General features: G+C 39.8%; 1 protein-coding gene across 1 annotated transcript; it reads right to left on the reverse strand.

Annotated features, from left to right (window-relative positions):
* Positions 1-989: 989 nt before the first annotated feature.
* On the reverse strand, positions 990-5,548 carry chodl (chondrolectin). Its single transcript, XM_030770077.1, has 7 exons — positions 5,464-5,548; positions 3,152-3,494; positions 2,885-3,042; positions 2,733-2,783; positions 2,448-2,534; positions 2,267-2,363; positions 990-1,074 (listed from the first exon to the last, which is right to left on the reverse strand). Exons 1-7 carry the CDS (start codon positions 5,546-5,548, stop codon positions 990-992), a joined length of 906 nt encoding a protein of 301 aa, XP_030625937.1.
* Between the last annotated feature and the right edge of the window lie 10,363 nt (positions 5,549-15,911).

Below are 15,911 nucleotides of genomic sequence, written 5' to 3' on the forward strand. Positions count from 1 at the left end.
TTTATTTAGCATTTATCAAATACCATGACGATTGCATTGTATTTTGCCTCAGTTTCAAGCCGTTTTGAATAAAAGCATCAGCTGAATGAATAGCAGTGAATGGTAAATGTGAAACAAATCCTAATTTGCACCACATGAGAAATTCTGTTAAAGAGGAAGAGCAAACTCAAAATCCTAAAGGTAAAAAGTGTTTCCCGCTCAATCCAACTGGGATTCATACTGAGAAACAACATGAATCATCTTTAGCAGGGAGAGAGAGAGGCACAGAGAGGCGTAATAACAAAAGACATCTTACCAAAAGATATTTTTAATATTTTGTTTCTGAGAATTTGATTTTAACTGAAGCAGTTCTATTTTCAGTTTTGCTCTCTACTGGTCCTGAACGGTTTAATTAAAGATTAATTAATTTAGTCAGTTTTTCATTTTGTAAATCTTCAAACAGCATAACTTTATTCTACATCGGCAGGGAGTCTAAATTCCTCTTTTTATCTGACTCCCACTTGTACCCATCTTAATTACTGTAATTTAATCACTCTCTGTGTTTGATGCCAATTAGCGGTGGCACTCCCCTAGAAACTCACTGTAATTCACAGCAACTGTGCTGCTCTCTCAGGCCCGACCGTGAGATTAAGAGGGAAAGACATAGGGAAGGATAAAGCAGGATTGAGAAAGAACGTGGAAGAAAGAAAGGAGAGCGAAGAGTGAAAGGCGTGTCAGAACTGATGGAAGAGAAACTCTAGTGGCAGTGACAATACAAGCTGTAAATATTGGCTCGTTATTATTTTAACATCGATATATTCGGTATTCTGTGTAAGAACGGTTACTGATGATACAATGACAAACACCACTGTGCTGACACGCGAAAAGACTGAACGACGTAAAAAAAAAAAGAAGAAGAAGAAAAAAGCAGAGAGCAGTGTTCCGTCCGTTTAGAAGCAGAGAAGCGGCCGTGTCTAGAAGAGTCAAAGCTGATTGGACAGGTGATCGATCTAAACTTCCATGGCACTGTCTGATTTCGGGGTCTTGGAGATCCAGAGAGTCGACTGGTTCGCGTTTGTTTTTGTCCGTGTTTTGCTTTACAAAAAAAAAAAAGTTTCAAATATAAATTAGTGACTGTTCCTGTCAACAGTTACATGAATTGATTCTGTTATATTCAATTCTGTTTTCTTTTTCTTCAAATATAAATGTAGTAGTGTCACTGTGCATATTTAATGTGTGCATATGTTCTCTCCTGACGTGTGGTGATAAAAAGCCATTCTGTAAATAATAGCACGGAAGCAAACGAAAGGCCGTTAAATCTTTCATCATTCAGGCTGTCATTTCTTCTGATTATCGTATTGTGTCACGAGTACAAGTTGCAAACACTGTATAACAGGAGTCGCGCTTTTGTTAAGAGCTGAAAGCGTTTAAAGCAGCGGGCTTGAACGTGCTCCAATAATCCTTTTAGCGCAAGATGCACACTGAGCCAAAGCCATGATTAAATGTATTGTCTGAGGAGCCTTAGTCCCAGTCAGTGATTGAAAATATGTTAAAAAGACATCACTCTGAAAGAGCTAGGAGTTTAATAAACACAATAAATTACCCAAATAAGCAGTGCGTAATGCCCTGCCCGCCAAAGCCACAGGTTAAGGGGCTTGCCTTAAATTCGAGCACAGTTGGGGGAGGGGGATTGGAGGGCAAGGGGCAAGGGGGGGGTGTTGAAGATACAAGGGAAAAGCTTGCTTCAGCATTTCCGTCAGCGTGAAGCCTCAAGCTCCAGATATTTATGGGGAGTGAAGTTGAAGCAGACTGAGACTGGTCATACGCTGCCAGTGTGGCGTAATGCAACAGTAAGCTCTACCAGTGTGACGAATGGCATGAGACAGCCAGTGCCACTATGCCAAATCCATACAATAAAAATGCCTGTGTAAGCTCTGCGATTATTCCTAAGTAAGATGTGTTCCCAGGAACACTTACAAACAAATTAATTCATCACAGTAAAAGCATTAGAGTTCATCAGAAGAGATACTCTTCTCAGGCTGATTCACTGATCAATACAAAAGGATGTGTGCGTGTGTGTGTCTATGTGTGTGTGTGTGTGTGTGTGTGCACGCACATATATATGTCTGCATATAAATATGTATGTGTATTGGATGAAAATTCTATAAAGTCTTATAATCCCATGTGCAAATATTCCAGTTGTGCAGATATTATGAAACTCCATTTGTTTTCATACTATTCATAGTTCAGATTTCCATTGATGATAGAGTGTATGTTATTTAGTCACCTCTTGGTCAACATCTGGAAACAGCAGGTCCCTGAGGCCACTAGGATCAGCAGCAGAAGAGGGATGGTTGGTATGATCACATAAATCAGCAGCATACCTACAAGTTTAGATATGCAGTCAATCAACTTTTAAAGATATAACAATTAACTCCACATTTAAGTGTCATTCCATAAATGGTTACCTGATGGTCCCGCGACCAAAACATGATGCGTGTCATCTTCATTGACAGCAGGTGGTTTGCTCTCATCTAACTGATCTGATGAAAGATCTGCAAAGCATTACAGCACTTGAAAAGTCTTCATTAACGCCTCTGAGCAGTTTATACCTATCAGTGCGATATACTTGTAAATTACATCTCATCACCGGCATCAGATTACAGTACTATGCACTAACTACCACTTCTTCAGTTCACGCAGCTCTGAGCCAGCTGTCTAAATGACAGACAGCAAATTAGCTTCCCACTCACCACCATCATGTCCATCAGGTCTGTCTCCCTGTTCTTTAACCAAGTGACTCTCTGCACAAGAACACAAAAAAAACAAAGTAGAGAGATGCATATGACCAAATATGTCACACTGAAGGACTTTTTCCAGAGGATAAAACGGCGTGACAGTTTACCTGGCTCGTATTTGCAGATGAAATTATGCTTCATGTTGCATCTGTCATCGTTCCACTGGTAGAGATAAGGGCCACCCAGTCCGTGGAGAGCAGTCGGTTGATGATACATGACGACACAGGCCTCACCACCGCAGGACGGTTCGTCAAAGTACCAGTTCCTGTTTGATACAAATTATTCAAAGGTGCAGACCTGCACATCCTCCAGGGCTCATGAATAAACATAAACATGCAGAATCGTTGAGCCATTCATTTTTCATCTGTTCTCACCTGAACTGAGAGACACTGCCATCTGTCCATCTGTACAGATCCGGGCAGGAGGTGAAGCCACCGGGCTCCTGGTTGCTCTCGCTGTCCGCGCGGGTCAGTCCGATCCAGAAGTCTCCGTCGGCGATGCCGGAGCCGGTGGGAGAGCTGGAGGAGGTGGAACTAAGCTCTTGTAAGAGTCGCTCGATGAGCCGTTGCTCGGCCGCGTTCTCCACGCTAAGCAGAGATCCTCCGTCCATCTCGCACGCCTGCTGAGCCTCCGAGAAGGCCACACGACTCGTCATGTCTCTGAAGTAGGCAATCTTATAGCAGGGATGCTCCGGACTTCCCTGACACACTGTCTGACCTGAGAGATAAGTACTAGAGAATGAATTCAATATTTCTCCACTTGGATTTAAAACCAGTTTTTTAACCAGCTACACTTATCACTGTCTTTTCTCAGAGCAAATAATAATGCTTATAAGTTGTATACTATTTGCATTACAGCATATCAAACATATAATCACATAAAATGATTCAAATTCCTAATACTATTCTATAAATGTCAATTGCTCAATGTCCACAACTTTAACCACATGTCTGCTATGGATTTTTTTAGACACAATAATCTCACAGTAGGACACTGCATTATGCAGCATCCAGGAGGTAATTTATTACTCCCTCCTCAGTTCTGGCCAGTGTCCAAGATAAGACAGTCATGTTAGTCGAGGATAATTCCCCATCAAATATACTATAATCAATCACACAGCTACAACACTCCAGACAAAGCCTGACAAGTGGTTACCTCATTATTGAGTCACAAACAAAGATACATTTCCATACAAATACATTTCACAAACTATGAAGTATTCGCAAACAAGAACCTACATTTACACAAAAGTGTAATTTTAGCACCTTCCCCAGCCATAAAAAACATTTCACTCTCGGACATTATTTCTGGTCACTCTGGAAAATGACTCGTAAAACTCCAGAAGTGGCTGACAGTCAAAGAGTGCTCATATTTTGGGAAAACCATAAACTGAAGAGATGCCATTAAGTATCTTCGATACTCTGGTCAGTGTCCATAACATAGAAAGATATCTGTGATTAATACACAGACTATTAAAAGTCTAATAATAACATTAGCTCATTGGCCAGGAGGTACTTTAAATAATTGCCTGGTCCAGATCTGCACTATCATCACTTTAGGTCCAGTAATGGGTCGGGTCTGTGCAGGGAGGACTGGACTCAGCAATTTCAACCCCAATTTCCTTCCTCTTCTCATCCTGCCCTCCAGCACACGTACACTCAGCTTTCTCCCTGCATAAATCCCTGTTTTTTCACATACAACTTCATCTTCAATAACCCTGTTTGGGTCTATTTTTGTACTTTCTTCCTGAACCTCAAAAGTCTTGTCACCTGCCAGAAATTGCTCAACAGCAACAATCTGTCTCATGTGTTTCAAGCACATTGTTCTTTGGGATTTGGGTACATGTTTTGCTTGTGAGGTTGTTACTATTACTGTTTGATGTTATACATGATATTTTGCCCAGAAAACTGCAGAGTACGTTAAGCCAAAGCAACTCACAAATAAATGATATACGAACTCACTAGAATATCGAATACACACCTGCACACACATGTACATACACACAGTTTATTTCTGTTAGGGTCTAATTGAGCCAGAATTTTGAGGCAGAATTAAAACAAACTGGATATACTCTTTTATTCAAAGAAATTAGCTCTTAAAAAAAATCATTTTTCTCATATACTGATTTTTTGTGTGTTTATGTATGTTTCTGTTGAGAATACCTGTAGTTATAAGTAAAGTCAAGTGGTTACTCATTGATGATATAATCTTGACAAATTATCTGCCCCTTGTATTATCATTATCTGGTCTCTGTCTCTTTTTTCCGGAAACGAACTGAGTAAAATGCTAGTACAACACTGTTAAATCTTTCTGTAATGATTATGTCGCAGGAGGACCGAATGTCTGGAGCAAATATAATAAACATCTCCATTAGAAACGATCTTGATTCTCAACACTGCCTCTATTGTTCTGTTCATTTAGTTTGAAGTCACTCATGAAAGCTGTGGTTATTCTCTTAATAACAGCAGCAGAGAAAAACGTGACATGTTATCCAATATCATTGTTCAGAATCGAATGTCGTATTTGAAATATGGTCTGTTTGACAGAAATTTTAAATGGTCAAAATCACTTTCTTATCACACTATTGCTCATCATTCAATAGCTGTTTCAATATGTTAAAGTAACGCATTATGTTATTGTGCTTTAATATGAGCGAAGTTTGACAATAGTAGTTCATTGAACTTACCGCTGACAACTCTTGCGCTGTGGGTGCCTGAGATGAAGACCGTCAACCCGCATAGAATCCGTAGCGCTATCGGATCTGTACGCATCTTCGGGTATCTCTGTGACAGTTTTAGTGAAAGAGTAAGGAAAAGAAAAGCGCGCAAAAAAAGAGAGCTTTCTTCAGCCCGTCGACCGTTTTTTGTTTCTGTTTATTTGCTATCACTGTGCTTGTCAGTTTCGGTGGTTGACATGGTTTACCCCTTGCTTCTCTGACACTTGCTCAGTTGCAAAACGCCCCTTGATTTGGAGAGCCAAAAAGACTCGTGTCTCTCCACGCAGTGCTGTGTGAGTCTGTGTCACAGGCGACCGCTCTCAGTTGTTCGATTTTAATGATCTCCCCCTCGCGACTGGCAAGTTTCCACCGCATCTAATCGAACAGAGCGCAGATGTAACCCCCGTTTCCCCAACCTGTATTATTAAGCCTAAGACACGTTTCAAAATCCATATCTGAGGTACTATTATCACAGATAAGATTGGAAGGATTCGTCGTGTGTTTGATGGTTTCTTTGTATTTCGAGGATGAAATTATAAAACTGTAGGGCGCAAATAGTGACGCTTACACAAGTGTGCGCTGAATTCACTCAACAACAGTGTTTCAACTCCCTGGTTTTCAAAGACATGGAAAAGAAAAGATAAAATGATGCATATCATCCTATGATTTGTGCTACTATGCACTATCCATCTACAGGATTCCCACAATAAATATTATCTCAAATCCCTCACTTATGTCCCCTACTCTCATACTAAAAATTCAACGTACTCTTTCTGTATTATGGCAAAGTTGTTCTCTCTCTTAAACCGGAACCCCTCAGTGTGAATCTGGATCATGAGATAAATATCTGTGGAAAATTTTCAAATTGTTCTCTCACGCTTCCTTCGGTATGATAGCCAATTACGTTGTCAATGAGAGAAGCTTGTTTTGTGTACAGATTGATCCAGTCCTCTTGTAATGTGGAGCCATGCCGATGCAGAGAGCCTTAACGCTTGTATGATATGCATCGACACAGAGATGTTATTACTTAGTTTGCTGTTCAATATTGATCCGTTATTTCCTCGCAGCAAATGTCATTCGGTTTCTCAAGAGTTCGATAACGTCACACAAGTTTTCTGAGACACATTATCAATAAAAAAGGCAGCTGCAGCATTGTTACAGGAACCATCATCGAGAGGGACATTAAAGAGACGTGGCGCTGGCATCGGTGAAAGAGAAAGGAAATGTCGGGTAATGACCAAAAAAAAAGGAGAGAGCTGAATGCATGCTGCTTACCCAGGGAAAAGTCAAGCTTGCAGAAATCGGGCCCTTAACTGGTGTAGGTGAATAGGACAGTGCTGATGTTGCAGGCTTGACAATGGGCCCAGTCCACTATTCCAGCCAGAAGAATCACCGTCGGTAAGATCCACTCCATCATGATTATCATCCTCATCATCATCATCATCATCATCATCTTCGTCAGTCTGTGGAGAGGCATGCCAGGAATACCCTTTATACATTTTTCTTTTTCTTTTTCTGCAGACCCAGCAATGTCCCACGAGTTGTATTCAGTCCATCACACTGAGTCATTGCTTAATGGTGAGTGGTGTTTAAATTTTAAGGGTACCTTATATCTGTGTTATCAGCTGTAAAAGAAATAAAAGAAAACTCACCATTATATTTATATTTGAATTGTTCTACTCTGATGAAATGGAGGCCACAAAAGGCGATGATATGGGGAGAGATATTATTGATATTATTGAGGGCCTACCGTGAACCTTTTCAAGAGATTGCGCTTAAATACATTTACATCTTTTGGTGACACATTTATCACCAAGAGACGCCCAGTCTGAGACACTGACAAATTTTTAAATCCACAGAGACAACCGGGGCCTGTCTGAAGACCGCCTGTGGTGTCAGAGAAAGAGGACCATTAAGAGAAACAACACCATGTCGCCACCTGAGGAGGTCATGACCTTTAACCTTTGACCTTTAGCAGACAGTAATGTCTTTTTTGTCACTGTAACGGACAGAGGGACCGGGATCTAAAAAGGGGGGAAAACCATGCTGTTGGAGCTGGTTCCAGTGATCGTTAAAATGCGTTGGATTCTAGAGCTAATCAACATTTGCTCTTGATGTATTTGGTTTGTCTGTAGATTTGTTCATGATTTGTAATCGGTAGGCTGGTTGTCTAGCGGGCTGTTTTGTTGGCTTCAGCTTGTATTGGGAAACCTTGAGCCTACTGAATGAGAAGCAGGAATGTGACATGTTACTCTTAGCTGTTAAAAATTCTAATTTCAGTGTCATTCTAAGACACATCATTTTAATCTATTTGACTGGTGAAACGAATGAAAAACCATTTCTCTTAGTTCTTGTGTGAAAATGAAATATTAATCCTTGAGATTCATTCAGATTTTTCCGTGAGTCTGTATATAGAACTATGAAATGGAACCTCAGAGTATGAAGGACTGTCATATGTGCAAATCAACTTCTCTTGGACAGCAATATATCTTTGAATATTGACAGATAAAAAATTTCATTGACATATTGTCTTGGCCTTTTCCATAACCCCTTTCTTCCCATTCTCTTGGCTGAAGGAATGGAAGTCTCTGAGGGGACTTAAGAGAATGATCTGTACACTGTGAGAAATGACACCCTGGGAGATTCAGAGCAAGACGGAGACGCCTAGCCCTGGTTAAACTCACCCAGGATAAATGAGGGGCTCCTGAAGCCTTGCTGGATAAATGAATGCTGCTTCTCCTCTGATTGGATTAAGGACTGCAGCAAGGCAATGTGAGATTGAGAGAACATTAAGACGATGTAACAGACATCCATTAAAGTTCCTCTAGAGCCACTGAATTCAGATGTATGGGGAAGCTGGGCCAGAATGTCTTTCCTGTTCCAATCGCTCACAAGGTCCACTGATAATTGACCCGTATCATCCTTTCACATAATTCTCCTCTTGGATATTGTTATTATGGGTTCCTATTGCATTCCATGAGGATTAGTGACCTATAATGCACATTTCACACAGGCTGGTTAGGACAGATCTGTGATCCATACCATAGCAGAACACCATAGCAGAACACCATAGCAGAACAATTAAAGCCTGCCTCCAAGGGAAAGGTGGTTGACTGAGTGGACCAATAGATGTAAATTCATTTGACTGACCGAAATAGCTGCCCTAAGTGAATTGGCTCTGTAAAGTGAAACTACAAGCAGTGTTGGTTTGGTTGGAACAAAAATAATGAATTTAACATCGATCACAAAAAAAAAAAAAAAAGTTTCAACCATAATTTCGTGAAAAGTTTCCACATGCAAATGCTAAAGAATTTTAGAGTAAGGAAATGCAGGGGGGGAAAAAAAAGACGGAAAATAAGCACAAGACAGGTAAAAATAGCCAAACGAAAGTGCCCAGTTAACGAGCCGTCCCTTTTACGACCCTTCCGAGACCCAGTGGGCCGGGCCCATGCTGCAATTCCATCCTGCTCTCCTTCATCACTTTAAGAGGTCAGTAACTCCCCCATCCCCTCCTGTCTCAGAAGCCACAGTACCTTTCAGTAGTCTGACATCAGCTGATGACGAGTCCGCACATCACAACCAATGTAATCAGTAATTACTGTATGGGCCACAGGGTCGGAGCTTCTATGGAACCACTGCAAACAAACATTTTTAAAATGACACAAAAATATATTCTCTGACAAACCAAATTTCCTTCCCCCCCCCCCCCCCCCCCCCCCCCCCCCCCCCCTAAACGTGTGTGACATACATTTGTTTCCTACTGAGGCTGATGGTGATGTATTTATTTTAGTTCATATTCACTGGACATTAATGTTTTGAGTAGTTGGAAGGTATCTGGACTTAACTGCTGCACAGTAAAAGATGAGATATTCCCAGTGTGTAATCAAAATCAGTATAAAGATTCTCAGCTGGCCGCGTTAATATCTTGAGATTCGCAGAATTAGATATTTTTTGCCTTTTATCTCTTGGCATGACTGTTATTATTTCTCATCTTTCTTTATTTCTTATTGTCTTTATTTCCTTATATAACCATGTAGGAGTGTGAGGGAAATAGACAGTTTCAGTATAGCAGTACTGCTTAAGTAGATACTGTTTGAGCCAGGGAAAGAGGCGTATTTTTTCCCCAAATTGCTCCATTTCCACAAATGGACTCTTATTGATTCTAAGAATGCATCTCTTCAAAACAGATAATCTGTTACTGCCATTTACCTCCGCCAGTCACCACTTAAGCATAATTACCCAGCAGTCAATACAGTGGCCAGCCTGCTGCCATAGTTAACCTCTGACTCACCAGCCACAAGCTCTCTACCCCGGGCTTGTCTTTAGCCAGGCAATACAGAGTGACAGGTTTGAGTATTTAATTAAACAACTGCCTCATTAATTACCGAAGTTGTTCTAGTTGCTTAATGAACACAACCAAGTTCACAAGCAAGCTGTGACCAGTTCCAGCCTGTATCTATCTATCTATCTATCTATCTATCTATCTATCTATCTATCTATCTATCTATCTATCTATGTATCTGTCTGTCTGTCTGTCTGTCTGTATGTCTGTCTGTCTAAACCAGTGTTATCCCACTGTGCATTCCACTCATTTACTGTAAAATGATGGTCTGCCTGGACAGTGCTCAAATTAATAAAGGATTCTGTGCGGTCCCCATCCAGTTCAATGACTGTTTGAGCTACTGTGTAATGTCCCTCAGGTTTACATTAATGTACTTTCATAGAGCCGTAAAACTGACCTCACTCAGCTTTTCCTCGTAATGAAAGGTACTGACAGAATAATGTATGTTATTCGTTCTGTGGTCATCTGAGGTACACCACAACCGGAAAACATGATATTCTGTTTAACGACATTAAAAGTATGTATCACTCAATTCTTGCTGCTGGCCCCAGGCAGTCCCTGCTGTAAATCCTGTAGTAGCTGTAATCAGTATTTACTTTTTAATAACTTCCCAGTGTATTATTGTAAATGACACTGTATGAGTTTGGAGTTGATTAATATGAAAGGCAGTTCAAAAGCTTTCAGGCACATTGCCTCATTTATTTTTCATATTTCCTATTTTTCATGTGTGCGTGTGTGTGTGTGTGTGTGTGTGTGTGTGTGTGTATTTCATGTCTCGTGAAAAAACTAGTTTTGAACGCAAATTTAATGTCTCGTAGTTATCCTCACACAATCGCAAACCACAGATTACACAAGAAGATTTTTTTTGTCTTCTCATACAGTTGATAAATTGGCTCTAGAAATTTTTTTTCTGATTATATTTTCTGATTACTTTTTTGGAGGTATAAAAACTCAATTATGCTAACCACTAAAATGCGTGCTCTGAATGATTTTCCCTCTTGTGGCCCTGGGTTAAAAAATCAATTCACAATTATGAATTGGCCTTGTCAGAATTCTCCCAGGAGATAATGTATTTTCAAGGATTGGTGGTAATTTATGTAGCAGATGACAAGCAACTTATACTTAAATCTTTCTCTTTTCTTTCTCCATCTCTCCACCAAAACTAGGGATTTATCTACAGGTCATCCTAGCTCATCTGTCAAAATATACAGTAGACTATACCATAAATTAAGACATTTACAGCTGAAAAATGAGTTATTTCTCATGGCAACATGCATAAATGTTGACATGCTAGGAATGTATCAGCCTAAAATACACACAATGAAGGAAACAGAAGTTTTGTGCACCAGTTTGCAAGAGAGGGATTTAGCAACATTTATGAACCAGCTATCTTTACCTTTTAGCTATCATTGCTGGGAGAAGAAAAAAAAACAGTATGTTGTATGAACATTCCTTAGATTACTCATTTATGAAATAGTATATGTCCAGCATGGGAACTAACATTGTTCTTCCTCTGTTTACTCTTTCTTGTCTTTTGTCTTTCATTTCTTGTTGACTGCTTAGTGACCCTAAAAGACTGAAGACTACAGGTAATGTTCATGTATGTACGCATGTCTGTGTGCATGCAGACATTTGAACTGGGCACAGTCCCTCGAGGAGCCTAGTGCTCTAATAGTTGATGTGCTTTAGCCATATTAGCGAGGGTTAATAAGGGCGATTAATGGCTTCCAGTCTCTCTACACAAAAACACATTAGCATTTCATCATCATTAAGCCTGAGAGAATTTGGTAGAACACCTACCCAGAAATCACTTTTTGCTTTCCTGATTCTGATTAGAATTGATCCCCCACCCCCCCTCTTTTCAACATTTGAGGGAGAACACTAAAACTGTGTAGTAGTGTGCTTGGGAGAAAATGAGGAAGAGTTGGGAGCAGACCTTGGCATTTTAAAATCATGCTAACTCCACTAGATTTCCAGTTGCAGGGAATCCTATTTGCTTACTTTACTGAATTGTTTTTCGAGTTATGACGCACTGCATGTTTCAGTATCTCAAATCGTTAATAGATTTTGATGATCGTTTTGTAAATCCGATTTTTTAAAATTTATTTACTTACTTATTCATTTATATAACCTTGGATTTCAGCAATACTTTTTAGTACTCAAGGGTCAGTCAAAATGCTTATGCCGTGAATCCACAGCTCTCTGCATGTTCCTAAAACTGGTACGTTCCTGAACACATAAATAAAGACGTCAACTAACGTTCTCAGTTTTTTGTCATTTACAGCGCCACCCTCACACTGCTGTTATCCCTGCCAAACTCATCAACGTTTTCGGGAATTTACATAACAAAACATGGTAAAAAAAAATGTTCCTTTGGGTTACAACATGTGCAATAGACAGACACTTGAAAACAAACCTAATACTTCTATTTTTCCTCCAGTTTATCACTTCATCAAACCAGTCAATAAGTACGCAGCTTCTATGTCCTATGTTTGTCTGTTTGGCAAGGACGACGGATGGTTTTTGAACAACTTGAACATTTTACAAATTATATTCAGCCATCTGTTAAAATAAACCAATTTCTAAAGGTTAATTGCGCCCTCTGTCGGATTTTAAAGGTCGGCTGCTTACTTCTGTGGTAGGTAGTTGGTAATCTATACAGCTCAGTACCTGTTGACTATACATTTTTAGTTATTCTTATATTTGACCACGCAGTTCTCAGGCTTTTGGTGAGTGAATTTAAGTGAACAAGAGTCAAGTATTAAACATTTTCTTCTCAAGCAGGCTTCGATTTCACTGACAGAGGCGGTTGTCCCGGCAAACATCAAACTTACGTAATTTACAATCCTTAAGTATTTTTACAGTCGCGCTATAGGTGAGACACGAGGCTCATTTTTCACCACTTCCGCAAATCCGATGAAAACTTGTGATCCAGTTGGGCTGGACGACAGGAGTGTCGCCTGCTGTCGGGAGCGTCCTCTATAGCCAACTCTTTTGGAATGGGGTTAAACTATTCAGCAGTCTTTCAGGCTATGGAAAGTTCAGTCTGACATTCTGAAATACGACATAAGCGCAGCGCTCAGGGCGTTAATGGGGGGTTAACAAACGGGCTCTTCCAGGTACAGTCGAGCATATAATGTCAACACATGCTTTGAACTTGAAGTTGTCGAGTAGAAGCGGAGAGAGAGCAAACGTGGAACTTCAGAGGCTTTTTGATCGACGCAGGAGTGCTGAAGTATTCGGGACAGAGAAAACCAGGCGAGTTGAGATATTTCGTATAGCTCTTTTAGTACGTGCGATTTAAATTATATGAACATGGTTGTTTGGATTTGATATAATGACCCATTTGTTGTAGGAATACAGTACGATTGCATTGATGGGCAAGTGACCTATGTGTTTCATTTTGCTTTTTTATGAAACAATTGACTAAGACATACAAAACATCACTCCGAATCTTTTAACTTGATTTTACATAGGTGCATTGTCTTAATAAGACACAGGTCGGCTGTATTAGACGTGTTATTACATGCTTCGTGGTACTTCCATAGATCTGCGTTAATTACTGTTCCTTGGGGCGGAGGATGGGGGGGGGGGTCTTTTTGCTGCACACCATGAAGTAGGTACATGTCATAGTTTAATAAACCTACACAAAAACTTTGATTTAGACTTACCACGCAAGGAGGTGAGGTATAACTGTAACTTTTATCATGCTGGAACGCCAGTGGGTGTGCTTACAAGATGGCAACACCCCAATTATGCAATTGATTGGAAACCAAGCAGATAAACAGACACACATGAAACGTTGAGCGTGACGTAGCTTATTATGTCCAGAGGTTTTTCAGAGCACAGGTATCTGTTAAAAGATGAAGATGACACATGAATTCTGGTTGATGTAAAAAAAAATATGGACAACTATGTAGACTACTTGGGCATGTTTTTTGTTTGTTATTCTTTAATTTTGTTGGGCATGATCACTGTTTTTTTGTTTGTTTTTTTCTGTTCATATGGCCCAGTGTTGAAATTGTAGCATCTCAGTGTTTTCATGAAACAGCTTCTGAACCTCTTGTCCAGCTCTGTAAGATTATTTTTCTTGAATTTATTTGAAGGAGGTAAAAGGCAGGTTTGTGTAATAGGTTACTCCATCCACCATATTAATGAAACATGTCACATAAATATTGCATTATGAACCTCACAAGTATTTCTTGAGGTCGTGCTCTCATTTACATGGTAATCATCCAGGACAGATATTGACACTAATAAAGGAGCACTTTTACAGAGCTTTTTTTCAATATTGTAAACCTTCACTCTGTAGGTGTGGTTGTGCTATCTCATGCATTTCCAGGATCATGCTTTTACAGTCTCAGCTATTGATTTATAATTTTGATTGTTATGTAAGGTGACTGGTGATAGGGCGGTTTAAGGGTTTATGGTAAGGACACTGTTTTGGCTTTTGTGAAGGGACTAGAACCGAAGATTCACACTAAGAGGCTTTTACTGTTTTTTATGTGAAGATATGATCAGTTGGATTGAGCAATAACAAAATCTCTTTTAATTAGCCATGTTTTTCTCTTCTTTTTGTCTCTGACATGGTTTCCATGGACATTGTGCTTGCTTCTAGAATTCAGAACATAAACAGGAATGAGCCAAGGCTTGCTGGAACATCTACTGAAAAGGTTCAGGGTACTGAATCCAGGAGATCTCTCTACACACAACTGTCACTCAGCATTTCCAACCAAAAGAAAAGTACCAGTGGTGGGTCTTTGCACGTGTCATAAACACATTTTGCACATACCTATGATGCAGGTATGCATGTGATTACACAGAATATTGAATGGTTAAAGAAATATTGTAACTAGAATTTCCTCTTGTGTTTCGTTTCAGTGTTGTTCAGTAAACAAGACAGAGCTCTCAAAGACAAGAGCAATCACCACCGTTCATTTGTAGAGGATTTTAATAAAACAACTGTGAAGCCTCAGCTCACCTCCGTTCACTCCTTGACGCTCCCACAAGAAAGAAATAAGAAGAACAAATCATCAGACAGTGATGTAACACCTCTGAGCAGAGACTGTCTTCAAAAGTGAGTCTTATTACATGTAAAATGTTACCACTCCCAGATACTTACGGCATGCTGTGTCAAGTAAATGATAAATTGTTAACCATACTTTATTATCGCTCAGGCAGGCTCTTCTCTGTGTTCAGCAATAACTCTTATGTATTTAACCTATCCCTCTTTGGGAATGGTTGTTTGGCAGCTTGACTCTCATTTTTATTGTTGTTGCTGCAGTTTATGTCAATCGTGCCACTAGGTCTTATCATGAGTCAATGGCCTTTAGACCCTTCATTGTTTGTTCCACCTCTGAGCAAGACAGTGAATAGTTGCAAATAATGTTGACATGAGGAGTGTTAGCATGTGAATGTTTGTTCTTGCAGGCATGAAAGTGAATTAACCACTCAAATCACAGTAGCAGAGATTCTCATGCATTCCATTGCTACATGAACAAGACAATGTGTGAACATGTGACCGTGTGTGCATATTTGTTACCATAATAGGATATGTGCTAGCTCAGTTCTCAGCTCAGCACTCCCAGAGTAAACTTTTTTCTTGTCGAAATATTTACAAATGACACCAGTTTTAGATATTTAGCAAACAAGCTGTTCATAGGACTGCAACGGCTGCTATCTAGCAAAGTCATAAGTGAGCAGCTAAAACTAATTTGGTAAAAAAATATCTTTTTTGTTCACTTGTTCATTGATTAATTCACTAGTTCAGTACTCCAGAGGCTTTAAATGGATCGGATGCTGATCATGTTCATAAGATCATTGTAACTGCAGTTACATAAGTGATCAGTGCAAGTGTAAACATGTGTGCATGTTACATATGACAGAATTCAAATAGAACAGCATGGCCCAGATCTCCTCCCCTTCTCTGTCAAACCTTTGATTGTTTACCCGTATAACACTTAGAGAAAGGAAGGGTGGAATGTAACTTTTCCTGTTTCTTGGTGTTGTCATGGTGAATATTTGAGAGCTTTCATAGCACTGGGAAAACAGTGGCACGCTAGACTATGCTCAGTGT

Source organism: Chanos chanos, chromosome 3, assembly GCF_902362185.1.
Source record: "Chanos chanos chromosome 3, fChaCha1.1, whole genome shotgun sequence".
NCBI lineage: Eukaryota > Metazoa > Chordata > Actinopteri > Gonorynchiformes > Chanidae > Chanos > Chanos chanos.